Source organism: Spermophilus citellus (assembly GCF_964194105.1).
Source record: "Spermophilus citellus genome assembly, chromosome: 7".
In the NCBI taxonomy this organism is placed as follows: Eukaryota; Metazoa; Chordata; class Mammalia; order Rodentia; family Sciuridae; genus Spermophilus; species Spermophilus citellus.
The window spans coordinates 85,633,910-85,651,112 of record NC_138188.1 but is presented as its reverse complement, the minus strand read 5'-3'; the positions used below and the strand labels follow the sequence as shown (position 1 = coordinate 85,651,112).

At 37.9% G+C, this 17,203-nt stretch overlaps 1 protein-coding gene across 11 annotated transcripts in view; it reads left to right on the top strand.

Annotated features, from left to right (window-relative positions):
- The window catches only part of ABI3BP (ABI family member 3 binding protein), a 256,615-nt gene that overhangs the window by 202,116 nt on the left and 37,296 nt on the right, over positions 1-17,203 (top strand). For all 11 annotated transcript variants that reach the window (XM_081301600.1, XM_081301593.1, XM_081301601.1 and 8 more), the window contains 5 exons: positions 3,645-3,710; positions 5,346-5,414; positions 11,964-12,041; positions 13,571-13,663; positions 16,376-16,504. In XM_081301600.1, the coding sequence (XP_081157726.1) occupies positions 3,645-3,710; positions 5,346-5,414; positions 11,964-12,041; positions 13,571-13,663; positions 16,376-16,504 (435 nt within the window). The remainder of the gene's footprint in view (positions 1-3,644; positions 3,711-5,345; positions 5,415-11,963; positions 12,042-13,570; positions 13,664-16,375; positions 16,505-17,203) is intronic.

Below are 17,203 nucleotides of genomic sequence, written 5' to 3'. Positions count from 1 at the left end.
GTTGCTGTGTTGTTGTTGCTTTAATAACCCTTTTGCCCATCTCTATTAAATGGTATCAAGCCAACAGCAAACTTACTTAAGGAGTTGGGAAACAAGTTTATTTTACCCCTTATCAATCCAAATTTGAAGGGGTCAGTTTGTGGATGAACTTTGATATAACAAGAAGAAATGATAACAATAAAAGAAATCTAATTATAAGGTACATACTTTTTCAGAGGGACAATATTTATCATAAACAAATATGACTAAGACTATCCAGGGTGCAGGCAGTTCCTTTAAATTCTCTAAATCTTGTTTGTTTGGTTTAACTTTTTATTATGTCTTAAATTTTCGCTATTTATTAAATTTGAACTTAGTAACCTTCTATTTATTTGCAAATATACACAGAAGTCAGAAGCATAATATAACAATAGCCCCCTCACATCTCCATTACCAGCTTTAACCATTAACAGCAGATGGTCAATTCTACTACATCCACATTCCACCCTGATTTTAGTGGTCTCCCCCACTTCTGTTTTTGTAAATCTCTTTAATGTCTTGCTTAATAGATGTTTGCATTATCATAACCTAGCACAATGTTTTTGCAGCAAAATATATAAATATTTACAATAAGCAAGATAAATAAAGACATTCATTTAGCTCAGGCTGTGTTGCCAAACATGAAAAACATTTCAGCTTTTGAAAGCTTCGCAGATTTTTTTAGGGTCAAGGATGAAAAATCATAGGCCTGCTCTTTTGTTGCTTGGCTTTGACTGTAATAGGAATGTCAATACTGTGTCATCATTACTAATATGTGTGGAATTTTTATCAAATTCCTTCTAAAATACTTTATTAGATATGAGTTCCACCAATTATTCTGTATCTGTGGAGGCTCTTATATAATTATATGGATTATCCTAACAAATTTATATAAGGTGTTCTGTTTTATTTTTTATCATGTACTAAGGATTCTTAGTTTGAGTTTCAACTGTGCTATCCCAAGATTCATGCTTCTTTGGATTTGTGCCCAAAATCTTTAGAGTGGACTCACCTGGGATCTATTTGTAGACAACAAAGAACAGGAGGAAATAACCCATCTTCAGGGATGAGAGGAGCATCTACACCTAGGCCATTCCAATAATCCTGTTTGAGAGTTGAGGGTCAACTTTGATAAAGATGTGCTGCATCTCCTCGTAAGCATGTGCCTGAGCACCTCAGGAACAGAAGATGGTACATGACTATTGAAAGACATGGAGTAGAGATGGAATCGTTCCCCCTGATCTATGTGGCTTTGTGGTCTCCAAGCCCTCAGCTGTGGTGCTCCTTGTACCCTCAGCGTAAGCCCACGAGTAGAATCTCCAACACTTTTTCCTCTGTGGCAGCCTCCCTCCCTGCAGTGTCTACTGAGACAATTTTCCTGCAGGGTGCTTTAACTCCTTTCCCTTCCCCTTCTTGTCTCAGCCCACTGTAGGGGTCCACCTAGCCAGGAGCACTGTGGAAATTTCTGATTGTTTCACTTTCAACCTTCAATCCCTCCCTCACCCCGGGAAGGCCATGTTCTCTCTCCTTTCACCCTGTAACTGGGCAGAGCATGGGTTCTTCAAAGTGCGCTCCTGTAATTGCTGTTTATTTTGATGTTGTCTTCATACAGTGTTTTTAACTTTAATATGGATTTTCATAAAATTCATATTTAGATATGAAGCCACCTTTGTATACTATTTATTTTTATTATAAGTCACTAAAACAATGTGGCAATGTCTATGCAGGTACATTATCACAGTTCCTTTGTCTGTCTTTTTTTCTTTCTTTTTTTTTTAGTTTAAAATTGAAACCCTAGAACAGTTTTCTAAAGGCCATGCTGTATTTGGTCAAGTAACTCTTAGCTTAAACTTATATTGTATTTCAGCTCTTATTTAAAAAGTGAGTTCTAGATTTAAGACAAGAGACAAACTAGAACAAAACCTCTGATCCCATCGCTGATTATTTTTGTGCTCTGCTCTGATCTCTTTCCTATCCAAAGTTTTAATATCCATATATTTTCTAGAATGACACAGAGCCATGATCCTTGTATTTCTTTTAAACAAAAACAATTGAATGTTCAAAGGGATTTATATGAAAAGCTGAAATAGATTAAATTGACTGCCACTTCTATCACTTTCAATGAAAACTGAAAAAAAAAGCAAATCATCATCAGGCATTCTAAGGTCTGTGGGAATTAATTCTGTTTTTGGGAGGGCGTACTAGAGATTGAACTCAGGGGCACTCAGCCACTGAGCCACATTCCCCGCCCTATTTTGTATTTTATTTAGAGACAGGGTCTCACTGAGTTGCTTAGTGCCTCTCTTTTACTGAGACTGACTTTGAACTCACAATCCTCCTGCCTCAGCCTCCTGAGCCACTGGGATTATAGGCATGTACCACTGCACCCAGCAGAATTTATTCTTTATAACATTTTTAACATGTCTTCATTCTGGTCTCTACCCTTAGGAAGGCCCAAGCTGAGCCGCCAGAGAATTTCAGGATGCCTCTGCTGTTGTTGGCCTGCAGCATGGCAAAATCCTGCTCATCACAGTCTTTACATTGGAAGCTTATGAATGAACTATATTATAGCCTATTTTGCAGGTGTATTTTTTTTAGCTCAGTAGGCAAAGCATTGCTGATTTATGGTTATATAAATACCCACTCAAAATGTGACCAAAATCATCAAAATGATGTAACCTACATACATAGTTTACAAGAAAATTTTTTCCAGTCTTAGCTAAAACATTACCAAGAAAGTTGGTGGCAGTAGGCAGCATGCAGTATGGGGGCACAGTGGGCAAGTAGAGAAGAACCCAGGTGGGAATGACCTATTACAGAATGAATGCACACTTTAAAACTTTAGGAAGTGAAATATTTCAGTGTTTTCTTGCAAATGTGCCTACTTACAATGATCAGCCATTTATTGATTCAGCAAGGCTTTATTAGGTGTTCTACATTTGCGGGCCCTCCAAAACAAGGGCAGAGAATAAGCAGGTGGTATGTTGGTCTCATGTCTTGCCCAAGTTCTCCCTCCTTGTTTACCTTTCCTTTATGGGTAGGACACCAGACATCATTTTCTTTCATTCCTACATATAGCATTGTGGATGACACTCACTGTGTATTCATTTCAGAGTTCATGAGCAAAGTCAATTTGATAAAGACCAAATGTTCCTATTCTACTCTTCTTACCTATCAAAAAAATTATTTTTTTACCTTTAAAGTTTCTTTTCTTCTTTGGCAAAATCATGTTCCATAGTAACTCTTAAAGGAGAGATGTGTGTATGGATGCATGGATACATGGACGGACAGATAGATAGATGGCTTGTATGTTTGTTATGTTAAGTAACATTCTGGTAAAATTAATGCTCTAGGAAAATGTGGCCAAAATGACTAATCTTTAATACACATTGCAAATGACCTTCTTCATCCTGTATGCATCTTTTATTTTTAGTCATGAATATTTTCACTTGTTTTGCATTCCTTTAGCATGAAGTCTGTAATGCATAATTGGACATTTCAGCACATTCTTTCTATTTACATGCAAAAAGTGTACAAGTTGTTAGTCCCTAGGCTGATAAGTGCCCATCCAGGTAACTTTGAAATATAAGTTATTAAATATTAAAGTGTTTTTTATTCTATTTCAGCACCACATAGATTGTATACTACTCCTGTGAGACCCAGAATACCTGGCAAACCACACATCAGACCTGGTAAATTATTTCTGTTTCTCTGATGACCTAAACAATCATCAGGCTGGGGGAAATATGAAATGAATTGAGACAAACAAATTCACCAAAGGTGTATGGGGAAATATATTCTTAAATTGTGATAAAGGACATGCAGAAATTATAATCCTTGTGAAGAACAGAAAGGTACTGACAAATCCATGGAAGCTAAAGGACCTAACGAAGGTTTTCCATGCATGTTTGGATTTAGAGACCACTATGGAAATTTGTTGATATAAAAGTAGCTTTCAAATGGTGTTTGGGCATAACTCACACACACCTTCAATTTTCCATGACAATTTCAAATGTTATTTCTCTCTTTAAAAAACATGGTCTCTTCTTAGTGTAAAAGGAGAATATTTTTACTTGATTCCTTTAGAGGATAAAAAATCCAGGGTTCTGTATAAAGTCATAGTTACATTTTGCTAAATATTTTAAACTTACTAAATTCTCCAAAGGTCCTAAGATATCCCTCCATGAAACTGAAGGAGATGTTAATGGACAGACTTACATGGTCCATTTAAATTGCTGCTATGCTAAAGCCCAAATTGGATTAAAGACTGGTGTTTTTTGTCCTTTTTCATTGTGATCATAAGGAATCTTCTTAAAGTTCTAATTGATACAACTCACAAAGAAATAATCTTGCTCAATATAATTCCAGGCATATGAGAGAAAGAAGAAATAATTTTTAAAAAATTCTTTGATGTATAGAAAGCCCCCATATTTTGGCTGTAATCCTCCAACTCCTAAAATTAATTGGGCATAGAAATCTTATGTAAACATTTCTATGTGACTTTTGTGTCACAATAGCTGTTGATGTGTAACTGCATAAACATTACTACAAAATATATAAACAGTAACAATAATGGTTGACAATGGCTTAATTCCTTGCCTAGAGGTACAGTTGAGGAAACTAAGCTGCTGAGAAGAAACTAAGATCCTGAGAAAGGGGGGTTGAAAGGCCAGCAGTCTGGCTTCAGAGCTGGCTCCTGTAAGCACAATGCACTCCGCGCTCTTTCTTAAAGAGTCTCCTCACTGGACCATGATGCAGATGCCCTCTTAAGGTTTTGTAGTGCTATGAATTTGTATAGAACAGGAGAGAAATTTAAATGGTTTCATCTTAGTGTCCAATAAAGGATATATGCAAGGACTATTCTAGTGAAACATCTGTACTGGAGACTTCTACAAAAGGACTACCAACTAATGAGTTATGAATTGAGGCTTTAATAATAAGGATACTTCAGGTTTGGGGTTTTCATTAGATATATATAGTTCTGATCTTCCTTCAGTTCTATTTTGGGATGTATCACATGTGATAAATGTAGCAAGGTTAAGTATTTCCCACTTAGAGTTATAAAATCCATTGCCAGTTTATTTTTAAGTCAAATATTGAAACCCAGTTACCATCTCAGTACAAATTCAGGACTCTATTTCCAAATTTAAGTCTATGATTTTTGTACCAGAATGTGGTTTCTAGATCCTGAACAACATTTTTTGGTAAGTCATCATTTTTTATTGCCTGGTTAAATGACTTCCAATTCTCTGTGAAGTTTTGTTTTCCTTGGCTGCAAACTTTTAATAAAAAGACATCTAAACTATTTATGTCCCACTTCATTGTAGTTCTGAATAGAACAAGACCCATTAGACCCAAACCCAGTGGGATACCCAGCAGGAATGGAGTCGGAACAGGTAATAATCACAAATTTATTTCCTTTTGATCCTGTCAAAGCAATAAAAGTTATTATTCATTTTTTAATAATTTAGTTGAATTTACACTTCATTTCTTTTTGACTGGTTTTGGAAATTCTTTGTAAAACTGGAATTCAAAGGTATAATTCATTCCAAAATCAAAACTTCAAATGTCTCTAAAAATATCAAAGAATGTTTCACTTTTCTAAACTCAGCCCACTAAATTAGCTGCCGTATACAATCTCACTTCTTAAAAAGAACCTGATTAAATATGAATAATTGAATGAGAATAATGAAAATGGTTGTTGTCACTAATTTCAAAACATTTTCATCCACAGGGATGATCTTTCAAATCGTCCTTACTTGATTTTGAAAATTATAATTTCTCACAAGTACCATCATAATTTTCTTAAAGACCTGCATCTGTTAGCAAGCTGGAATGTGAAATTTAAACAAGAAGTAGATTAAATCAGCACAATTAGCAACTGATCACTGGTTACAGACATATTAATGTTTACAAATCATTTAGTGATTTGTAAATGATCATAAATGACAGAGCCCTAATTTGGTCAGTTCTGTGGGGGCAAGCTCAGTTATAGATAATTATGGCACTGATATGATGAGAGTTTAAACACCCATCTTACTCGATGGATAAATGATAACAATTAGCTGCCTTATGTGGGATTATATCATCCCCTTGAAATATTTTTAATAGTATAATTTTTATGTAAAACATAAAAATTCAAATTTACTTATTGTGTATTTATTCAATCAATCCATGATGGGTTCCTCATGAGAAAGAGATATAACACTTAAAATTATTTAGTCTAAAAATCATCTAGATTTGCTTTAGAATGTGTTTTTTGTACTTTTGATTATTATGGTATCTGAAATTTTAGGAATTTGTTTCTCTTCAAATAATGAGGCAAGCATTATAAAATATAAAAATCAAGAAAGCATTCTAATATCAAGTTTGCTCAGTTGTACCTTTGATTCTTCCCCACTATAGGATTGTACATAATTTCTTTGATTGACATAAACAATCTGACTCTAAAAAGAGGCCTTATCTCTCAGTTCCTTTTGGAAGGAGGATAAGTACAAATTTTTCAATATTTAAATAATTTCTTGGAGACTGCATAAGTAAAAATAGAAGAAAGCATTTATATGTCAACTAAGAAAATGAAAGAACAAATATAATTGCTAGCATCACACTTGAAAGCCACTAGCCTTCAGTATAATCAAACATGTATCCTCAATAAGAAGCTGCTAGTTGTCTTTCAGAGGATAAAATAGAGCATTTGTATATTTTAGCTTATCAACAATATGAACATTTTTACAGAGCCACTTGTATTGAACAGTGAATGGTATCTAGTACCTTCTTGCATGTTCATATGACTTTGAAAGGATAATATCTTAAATCATTGCTTTTTCAAGTTAGTCACTAATAGAAAATGGACTTATGTTCACAGGTAGAGAAAATGGAATTCATAATTTCCATGTTCCTTGTTCCTCTTTCATCTCCAACCAAAATTTATTTTACATATTGTCTACTTATTACCATCTGTTGGGTTTCTCTGTCAAGGAAGGACTTGCTGATCACCAACAGGGAGAAAAGTCAGCAGAAAGCATTGAGATGTTGTTATCTCCTTCAGGGACAGTCTTAGCTGAGAGATCCTTGAATAAAGAGCTGGGTGGCACATCTCCATGTCTACCACAATAATGCCTACCGACCAAATGGGATTTACTCCCAGAGATGGAAGGTTGGCTCAACATTTAAAGTAATGTAATTCAGTAATAGAATAAAGAGAAAAGTCATATGGTCAACTGAGTGGATGAAAAAGAAAGCTCACTGGACAAAGTTTGAAATTCATTCATGATGAAAATTTGGCAGTTAAGAATTTTTTTTTAAAGTTTCCTTAAACTGACTAAGGGCATCTATGGGAAGCCAACAGCTAACATGATACCTAATGGTGAGTGACCGGATGTTATTCTAAGATTAAGAATACAGCATGGATTCCTACATTTATCACTTCTTTTCAATATCATAGTGGAATGTTGGGCCAGTGCAATAGAGCAAGAAAATAAGTAAATGGCATCAAAGTTGTGAATCAGAAGTACTATGAATATCTATGTAATACATCATAAAGGAAAGTTTAACAGCTCTAAAATGTTTTCAGATGTGTTAAGAAATTGGTGATCTAAAAAAATTTTTTTTAAACATTCTCTCCAGTTTATAGATTTGCCATCTCTACCTTCCTTTGATTCTGTATAGTTTGTGTCTGCCTTACTTATAGAAAGGAAGCTGTTTGCATTGATATCCTTTATTGACACAATTCTGCTATCTCATCCACACTCTCTTCTAGCCTCTATTATTAATAATAATATTATTATTATCATTATTATTATTATTGTACTGGGAATTGAACCAATGAGCTACACAGCCTTGTCCTTCATATTACTTTAATTTTGAGACAGAGTCTCACTAAGTTGCTGAGGGTCTCACTAGATTGCTAAGGCTGGCCTCAAACATTGCAATCCTCCTGCCTCGGTCTCCTGGGTTACTGGGATTACAGACATATTCCACCTCACCCCAACAATCAATTCTTGTTGAGAGACTATTTTTGTGTCAATGGAGTTCATGCTCAACTGTGACAACTTTCCCAGAATATTTATCTTTATTACCCATCTCACATACATTTTACTGTGATTTTTCCTATTGAAGTTTTCAGCTCAGATTTAAAAATTAAATTACATATAAAAATTACATTACATTTAAAAATTAGTTGATAAAGGATGGGTTCAGGGTCTATATTCTTCATGGTCTTAAGTCACCTAAGGTTGTATACTTGGAAGATAAAAGAGAAGGGACAAAGGAAAAAAAGAAAGATTAACTTAAGACTATAGATCATTGACTATTGGGGTCTCTCTAAAAATCTTTCAATAATTCCATTAGCCTTGGGAATCAAGCCTGACTTTTTATTTCTTATTTTATAACATCATTACAGATATTTGCCCTGCAGTATCTTTCTCTCATACCTACATGTACAGATTTTCCTTTATTTTAAAGTTAGGAAGTAGCCTGAAAAGGTTGAGATTTTAAATGGGTCATTTTTTTTTTTCATTATTCTACTTTTTCAAAGTTTCCGCAGAGACATCTCAGTTTAGCTAGTGTGTTCCACATATTAGAATCTTCTAAGTTGGTGAATTGGGACAGAGATGGTATACCCTATAAAGTTAAAAATATTTACTGTCTGATCCTTTATAGAAAAAGTTTACCCACTGCTCTGCTGGACTCTCTCTACCTTTCTCCCAGAAGGTGGCTATTGCTAAACTGTCTAGCTATTCTCTCTTCAACCAGAATTTATTGAAGGGCCATTATGTGCCAGGCAAAGCATATTCTGAAGCCATCTTGGCACATGTGATTTGGCAGATACTGTTAAATACCTGAACCCTAGACTCTCTTTCTCTACATCCTGATGAAGAAACCACACTTTACTGCCCCCACATAGAGTATATACTTCACAACAAGAACCCAGACTCCTTGAGGTTAGAAATGTGTTTTTCTGGTCTGTGACTAAATCTTCCAGGCTACTGGCTCATTGCCCCTGAAATTTTAGCCAGGTGCCAAGAGTTGGGGAAAGGGTGCAGAGACCAATCATCCATTAATATGTCCCCTTTTTGGTCACAGGGAATGAAGTTACTAATGCATATGAAAATTGATTCCCAGTCTGTTTGTTTGCAAAGTTTTTGTTACTATGGTTAAAAAGGCCCATACCCTTACTTCATTTTGGACAAAAAATTAATTGCTAAGTGGTGAACTATGTAAATCCCAAGATTTTTGGAGAACTCCCATATGGCAGTTGGGGTCGCATGCTGAGACTCAAGTTTTTGTGCTTTTTAAAGAGCAGACTGTGTCAATTAATCCTGCTTGGGGGAAAAAAGAATTCAAGTCACAGCCTTGTCCAGACTGTCTGACTGAGAGCCAATTCCTGAAGATCCTTTTTTCTGCAGTATCTCTTTTACTGGCTTCCTTCTTTCCTCTCCCTGCCTTTGACCTTCATTTGCTCTCCTCTGACTCAGGGCAACAGAAGTTCACTGATCTAATCCGACCTAGAGCTCAGTTTCCTATCCCAAGCACTTTCCACTGAATCCCACAGCTGCACCCACCCACCCCCCCCCACCCCGCCACCTTTTTTGTTTAAGGGCCCTTTCCAGTGCTTTCATATACTGCATAATCTTCTATCTATTTTCAAACACTGGAGAAGGTCCAGCTAGCAGCTGATATGCTATTGATTTGGGTACTTACACCTAAGGATTCTAACAGTATGATGGCTCTTTCTTCACCTGTACAGAAAATAAAAGGAAATGTCTTAGTTTCTTTCGATTTTTTTTTTAATGTTTGTTTTTCCTTCAGTGCTGGGGATCAAAATCAGAGCTTATACATGTTAGGCAAATACAACCACTGAGCTACATCCCCAGCCCAATTTCTCTTTTTGATTAGAAAAGACACATGGGAATTTATATCAGTCATCTCATTCATAAAGTAGTCCAGCAGAATTTTGGATTCTCTCTAGGGCTTCTCAATCTTCAACTAATCTGCCCCTTTGAGGACTCACCACTGTGATTTGGTGAATCTTCGTGTGCTTGGTCAGGGACAGCTAAAAGCCTGTGACCATTTTCTGAGGCCTCCACACTAGTGAAATTGGCTAGATAACAGAAGCTTGCCAACCATGGCCATCAAGCCCCATTATATATTGGTGGCATCTCAATTTACCCAAGAGAGTATAGAATTCTCGGGTTGTAGTCATTCAGAGTCAGAAGTAGAAGGAAGGAAACAGGAGGACCTAATGTTTGAGAGAAATGCTTTGGACTAGGAATAAATGGTTCTGGATCCCAATACCTCTTAGCTGTGAACCCTTGCACAGATTGCTTAATCTCCTCCTTGACTTTGGTTCAAATCGGATCATGAATATGTAAGGTGCTTGTACAATATTGGATCAAACTACTTTGTTTTTCAAGGGTAGACAGCTTCAGAGAATGGCTGTGAATAAGGATCTACTCAAGGCACAGTCTAATGGCCTTCTGGAGTACATAAAAATTCATTTTACCCTCGCCAAGCCAAGTTATGCTGGTGGCACAAATGGAAGTATTTTCCATTCCCTTGTGCCATTCACAGAGTAGCCACTCAAATGGGCCAGTTCCATTACCCCTGTCAATGGAGCACAGGAAGACTGTTTAGCCATGTGTTAATCATGCCTGTGGGGTGAGCCACAAAATAGTCATTAGCCCCAGAAACATTTTTTCCTACCACAAATAATCAACATTTGATTCATGGTTCCATCCAAACATTCTCCAAGATTTTATATATTTATCTCTATTCAAGCAGCAGAGTGTGAGATTGCAATATTAGGTTCCTCCCTGAATTCCACAGTTAATGTGGAAATGTCTCAGTTTTGGAAAGCAAAGCCTCTGTTGTATATTTAATCAGTGAATCTGCTTACACATTGGATGAGATTAAGTAAGTAATATCCCACCACAATCCATGGAATATACCATTTAAAACAGGGCTGTTGTCATTCCTTTTTTACTGTGGTGGTATTGCTAATGTACCAACTAGTAGATTACTTTCAGATTTTGTTCTTATTTTTAATACATAAATTATAGTCAGGTCCTCAGAGTAGGGCTCTTTTTTATGTTGTCATTATGGCTAAAGTGATACTTACTATTTAGGTTCTAAATAATGTCTGTTTCTCTTATTTCTTAATGAAAACTGTCAGCCACATCAGAGAAGATTATTTTTAATGTTTTAAAATGATAATGACAAAAACGAAGATGAAATATACATTGGTTCTCTAGGCTGTAGGGAAACTACCCAATTCAATTCTGTATATTTAGATGAATGACCAAGTAATAACTACCAGGTTGTGTTTGGGAAACTTAGGAGACAAAAAAAGAAAGTTACACAAAACGATTTTCAATTTGGTTTCTTCTAAATAATAATTTGGAGTTCTAGGCCTATCCAGGGAATTCCAAAGTTAAAAATATAGTTGGCAGCCTCAACAGCCTGATAACTGAGGTCAACTAAGGAACATTTTAAAAGTTAATTCATTAAGTATAATCCCAAACATATTGGAATTCTAAGGTATTTTAATGGGCATGGAGGAGTTGGAGGAACATTTTTTTCAACCATAAAATGTACTTACAAATACTGGCAAAAAGTAGTTACTTGCCATAGATGAAATTCTACTTGGTAAAGCAATACCACCCAGGAAGGCAGTACAGAATAAGTATCTTGGAAAATTGTGACAAAACCACAACCTCCAATCCAATGCTAACTTTACAGAAAAGATATAATCACTGAATATAAGACTAGGGATCTTTCTCCTTCTGCAGATAGTAGGAGCTAATTAAAATGTGGGCACAAAAGCACCAATACCCCTGCTCTGCCAAGAACGCACATCACCACTGACAGATCTACCAAGTTCCCACGAAGAAGACTTAGTACATTATTACCATGTATTTATTCCTTCTCATGTTTTCTTGTCATAGGAACCAAGCAAGCACCCAAACCATCAGGTGCTGGCAGAAATGTGTCAGTGGACTTCACCCACTCCACAAAAAAACCAGGTAAGGAATAAGACGCTGACTACCTCTCAGCATGCACAGTGACAGTAACTGCAGTAGTATTAGTTCAAAAACAGCATCATCTCCTCACAATGTGTCAGAGCCAGGTTAACAGTTCATGCATATTGCTAGAGAAACATTCCAAAATATTATCTTTGGAGGAATGAAAAGTGCTCTAAATATTAATAAGAACCCATAAAGGGGTACCAATTTAATAAGTACTTTCTGTAATGTTCGTAAGGGCCATGAGGAACAAATAGGAACAAATGCTGCAGTCACTGTGGGTTCTAGTTTTTATCATGCTAAAGTTATATTCTTGTATGATTCATTACCACAGTCTTTGGAATGAAATTCTTTATGTTCCTGATTTGAGAGTATGCTGTATGTAAATGTAATAGGTAAAATTAGGAAGGTGGCAATTCAGACTACCTTTGTTTTTTTAAAGGATGCTGTGAGACTTAGTCTTGCACACAATTGTCTCTGTCACCATCTTCCTGAGCAAGTGCATGCTCCCTCCTCCTTTTTCTTCCTCCCTCTCCTCCTCTGTTCTCTCTTCCTTTCTCCTTCTCTCCGTTTATCTCTTCCCACCCCTAGTATCTTAGGAAGTACTTAAAGCCATGGGGCATTTTCCTGAATTGACAATTTTACTTGAAGATTTTAAAACCAACATAAATAATACAAAGAAATAAATTTTAAGCTATAACCTAAGACTTAAAGTTTGGGTTAAGGTGGACTGCTCCAAAAACTTTAAACTTGCCAACCCTTGTGCAAAATAGACACCTTTGTTCAAATTATTAAAAGGTACCTCTTTCTGCTGCCCCTACAGACAAGCCAGTTGGAAAAGTTTCCTTCCTCTGGGCTGGCAGCCTAGTGCCAGAGCTATCCAGTGGGAAAGCAGAGTGGGTGTTAAACTTTAACTCCCACTTCTATCCCCTAACCAAGAGTCATTGTGAGTTCACAGTCCAAAGTGGTTAATAGTGCCCCTGCTCTCCACAGGCACAGGATTCTTGTTTCTGCCATTAGGGATACTTTGGTATAATCTCTTGAGAAGTTCTAAAGATGTTTGTCTAATTATAGTTTCATGCTGGAGTTGGGGACAGGTTGGGAACCCACAAAAAAAAGAAATAATATGCCTAATTCAAAGCTAAAATGGCATATGAAATTATAGTTTCAAAATCAAAGGCAAGTGAGGATAATGAAGTTCAGAAATCTTCTTGTTAAGTTTAAATAAGAATCTAAATATGCTGAATTCTATATCAGTCTTTCAAAACACAGATACACTCATGTATTTTCATTGATAACTAAAGGATATACTTTACCTATACTAATGTGCTGCTTTGTCCCTGGGTACACACCCAACATTAATTTAGAGGAATATCAGTATGTATTATTCATATGTACTTTTCTATAAATTCTATTTTGTCATCAACTGATACTTATCAGAAGTTATTTTTAAAAAAAAAACCTGTTATTTTATACAATAAATTCTTATGATGGCTTTGTCTATAATGACTTCTCAACCCCAATACTAGGGTCTCGCCACCCAGCCGGGCCACCTAGATCTGTGCCTCCACGAAGAAAACCTTTACCACCAAATAATGTCACTGGGAAACCAGGAAGCATAGGTAAGCTCATTATGTATCTTCTTTCTTCCTCCATGATTTCAGTTTTACTAGCCAACCACCTCCCTTCCTCGTGTGCCAACCACTGGCATGGGTGACACATGCTTGCGTTGGCCCCAAAGACTGGACACTGTAAGTTACAGCTTTGAGGATTCATATCCTGAATCTGGATGGGTAGGGTGAAAGAAATAGCCCCTCTGCATCTAAGCCAGCTTGCTTCTTAGATGTCTGTTTACCTGGAACCTAGATAGAAGCCAACTCAGGCCCTTCAACGAATGGATTATTTGGGACAGATGCTCTGTGTTACCAAGTCCCTAAGGATCACTGAAAATGGGATACCCTGTCATTGACTTATCATTCTGTCTCCTGAAATGAAATCCTATACATCTCGATGAAAGCTCTCCTATTCACCAGCCCCATGCCAGGTCCACTATTATGGTACTCAGGGAGGAGATGGTAATAAACTACTGAGGTGATTGAGTTAGCCTCCCTAAGCAGCCAGGCAGGGAGGTGTCTTGGGAGTCGAGCTTCTTTTCCTCCTCCACATCTAGGTGTGGATTCCTCTTCTACACAGAATGGTCCCTCCCAGACCTGGGATACTCACACATCCTTCTCTAGCTCCCCAAAGAGGTCTCAGCCTTGCTTCTCTGTTCAATGTGTCCTTAGCACATACTTCCATTAGGGCAAAGAGCAATCATTTTATACTTGTTTTATATCTATTTGTTTGCATAGGTTAGGTGAGCTCTATGATGACAGAAATCTTGATATATTTTCCCCAAATTGCCAAAACTATATTCAGTGCTTAGCACATGGGGGATATTTGATAAGTTACAACTGAACAAATAAATGAATTAAATTAAGAATCAATGAAAATCGATCCAGTTCAGAGCAAAGCTTTACCTCACTGCTATTAAGAGCTCTCCTCCTGGGACCTGACAGCAAATCATAGCATGTTTCTCATGGTTCCTTCTCCTCCCAAATCTCTGCTCCCTAAATATTTGGTATGTGCAATCAGGATAAAAGTATTAAAGGCAACTGTGAAAGATGAAACAGAGAAGGGCTTATGTGAAAGGGAGTGGACATCTATCTTTTTGCTGGATAACAGGAGAGCATGCTGATTGGAAGCTTTTGGGATGTCTATGATGATCTCTAGATCCCCATGACTGTTAGGATAAACTCTAGAGCCCCAGTGTCTAGAGGAGGAATCGGCCTCATTCATGCTTTTGGTGCTTTTCTGAGTCAAAGCCTCGTGACATGGCCTTGTGAGGATACCAGGTTTTCCTCATTAGTTATAATGTTAGGCAGCTGTGACATGAGTGCCTGTTGCCTTCAGGTCAGACGGAATGAGTCACAAACTGGAAGTGTTGCCTGAATGTTCCCGTGGAAAACCCAGGGGACTGCCCCTGCAGAGTCCCCTGGCAAGGCTGTAGGTCTTCAGCTGCAATTCAGTGGCCTTGGTTGCTGCTACATGAAATCACTTTCTTTCCTCTCAGTGAGTGTAGCTTTAGGACAGCCCAACAAGCCCAAAGACAAACCATAAACACTTTCCCCATCTGAGACTAACTCTGGTCACTGCTCCCCATGCCCCACCTTCCACCACCAATTCAAAGGAAAGAGCTTCACCGAGAAGCCAAATGCCGAACAAGGGCAGTAGTACAGATTTGACCTGATTGACACCACAGAAAAGTCTATCCTGAATTCAGGAAATCCATCTAATGTCTGGGAGTCTTCTGAGGCTCTCTGGCTGGGAGTGCAGTCTTAGGTGGCTGCAGGGCACCCGCCATTTGTCACCTTTTTCCAGATCCACCAAGGCCTCTGAGTCCCACTCTCCTTGCCAGGGTGAAACGTCTACCAGCATTTCCTGCTGACTCTGCCAACTCTGAAAAGTGTATGTGCGCTGTGGTGTGACTTCCCTGGGTTTTTCTTGCTGTCTTATTGAGGCATTCCCTCTAGGACAAGGAGCATAAGTCCCTAGGGGTGAATCAGAGGCCCATCTGCCTGACTCTCTCAGGATTCCATGCTGGGCCAAAGTCTTCAGGTCCAGCTCAGAGCCCTTGACTCTATGGCCCAAGAGGACTCTTTTACCCAGAGGAAATAGAAAATCCAATCCAAACTCCACTCTACTGTAAACACTCAGACTTGCCTGGACCTTGGGATGGATCCGGCTTTAGAGACTTATGAGTATTTTTAAAGTGGAGGAGTCACTGTTGAATATAGCAACTCAGAGTAACACTGTTCTGGCACTCAGGCCAGAATCATGGACATTATCCTAGGAATTTTTGTTTCCTTCTTCTCTGGCCATCTCCCATGGCTGCCAGTTAAACTTCAAGTTGGGCCATTCCCCAATGTTCTTCCTACAACTTCACTAGAATACAGTTCTCCTCCCTATCTACTGATCACTTCTCTCATTAGCACATCCTCTGAAAACACTCCAACCCTCCCCAACACCTTCCATCTTTCCCCATAGAGATCTGTAAGCATTCCCACTCCTTGCCCCCGATGTGACCTTATCTAGTTCTTTCACAATATCTGTGATATTTCCATACCCTTGGCTCACACATCTACCTCCATCAAGAACCAGGTCTTATTTTTCTCCAAGCCTGGCCAACAGTGCCAAGCCACATGGTAAGTGCTTACCAAATATTTATTGAATAAATAAATGGGAGGCTTGGCAGTGCTTCTATAAAGTCTTACTACTTTGGCTCTACATTACAGGAATCATCTCATCAGGCCGAGTAACTTCCCCACCCCTGAGAGCAACACTCAAACCTACAGGAATCCCCTCAGAGAGACCAGAGACAGACAAAAAGCAGCCAACAGCTCCTGCCTCTGGAGAAGAGCTTGGTTAGTATGTCAATCAGTTTTCACTGGATGCTTAGCTATGGGGAGGCAGCCAGCACCTTGATAATGGGTCCTTCTTCCTGCCCGCAGAGAATGTAAGATAAGTCAGAATAATTAGTGAAGAACAAAAGACATAGATTCAGAAAAAATAGTTTTAAAGAAGCTTGGGGTACCTGATAAGCCAAAGCCACACAGGAGCTGCAACTGGACAATTAGAAAATGACTCTGGTGGTTTTATTTAAGGGAATACATCAAAGACAGAGATAAGGTTTCAGGAGTGGAGTCTTGCTTCATGATGTCTTGCAGTCAGCAGGAGGACTGACATCTTGGCAGGTCACATCCATCTCTTAGAGTCTGTGCGGCTACAGCAGGTCACCCCATCTCCAGTGACCAGGCAGAGCTTGAATAGGGTCACAAATGTTTGGGCAGTTTTAACCCAAGGAAATTTCCACAGGAAGTTCCCAGACACCAGATTCTCCTATTCACTAGGCTACGATGCTGATGTAGTCCACACACAGCCCATGGATGGCTCTTAGCTATGAGGTACTAAAACATTTCAAATTGGGAGGGAAATAAAGTCTCAGTTCTAAATCTTTTATTTTACTCAATTTATAATCAATTTGGGCATTTTCTTTTTTTTATTGGTTGTTCAAAACATTACAAAGCTCATGACATATCATCTTCCATACATTTGATTCAAGT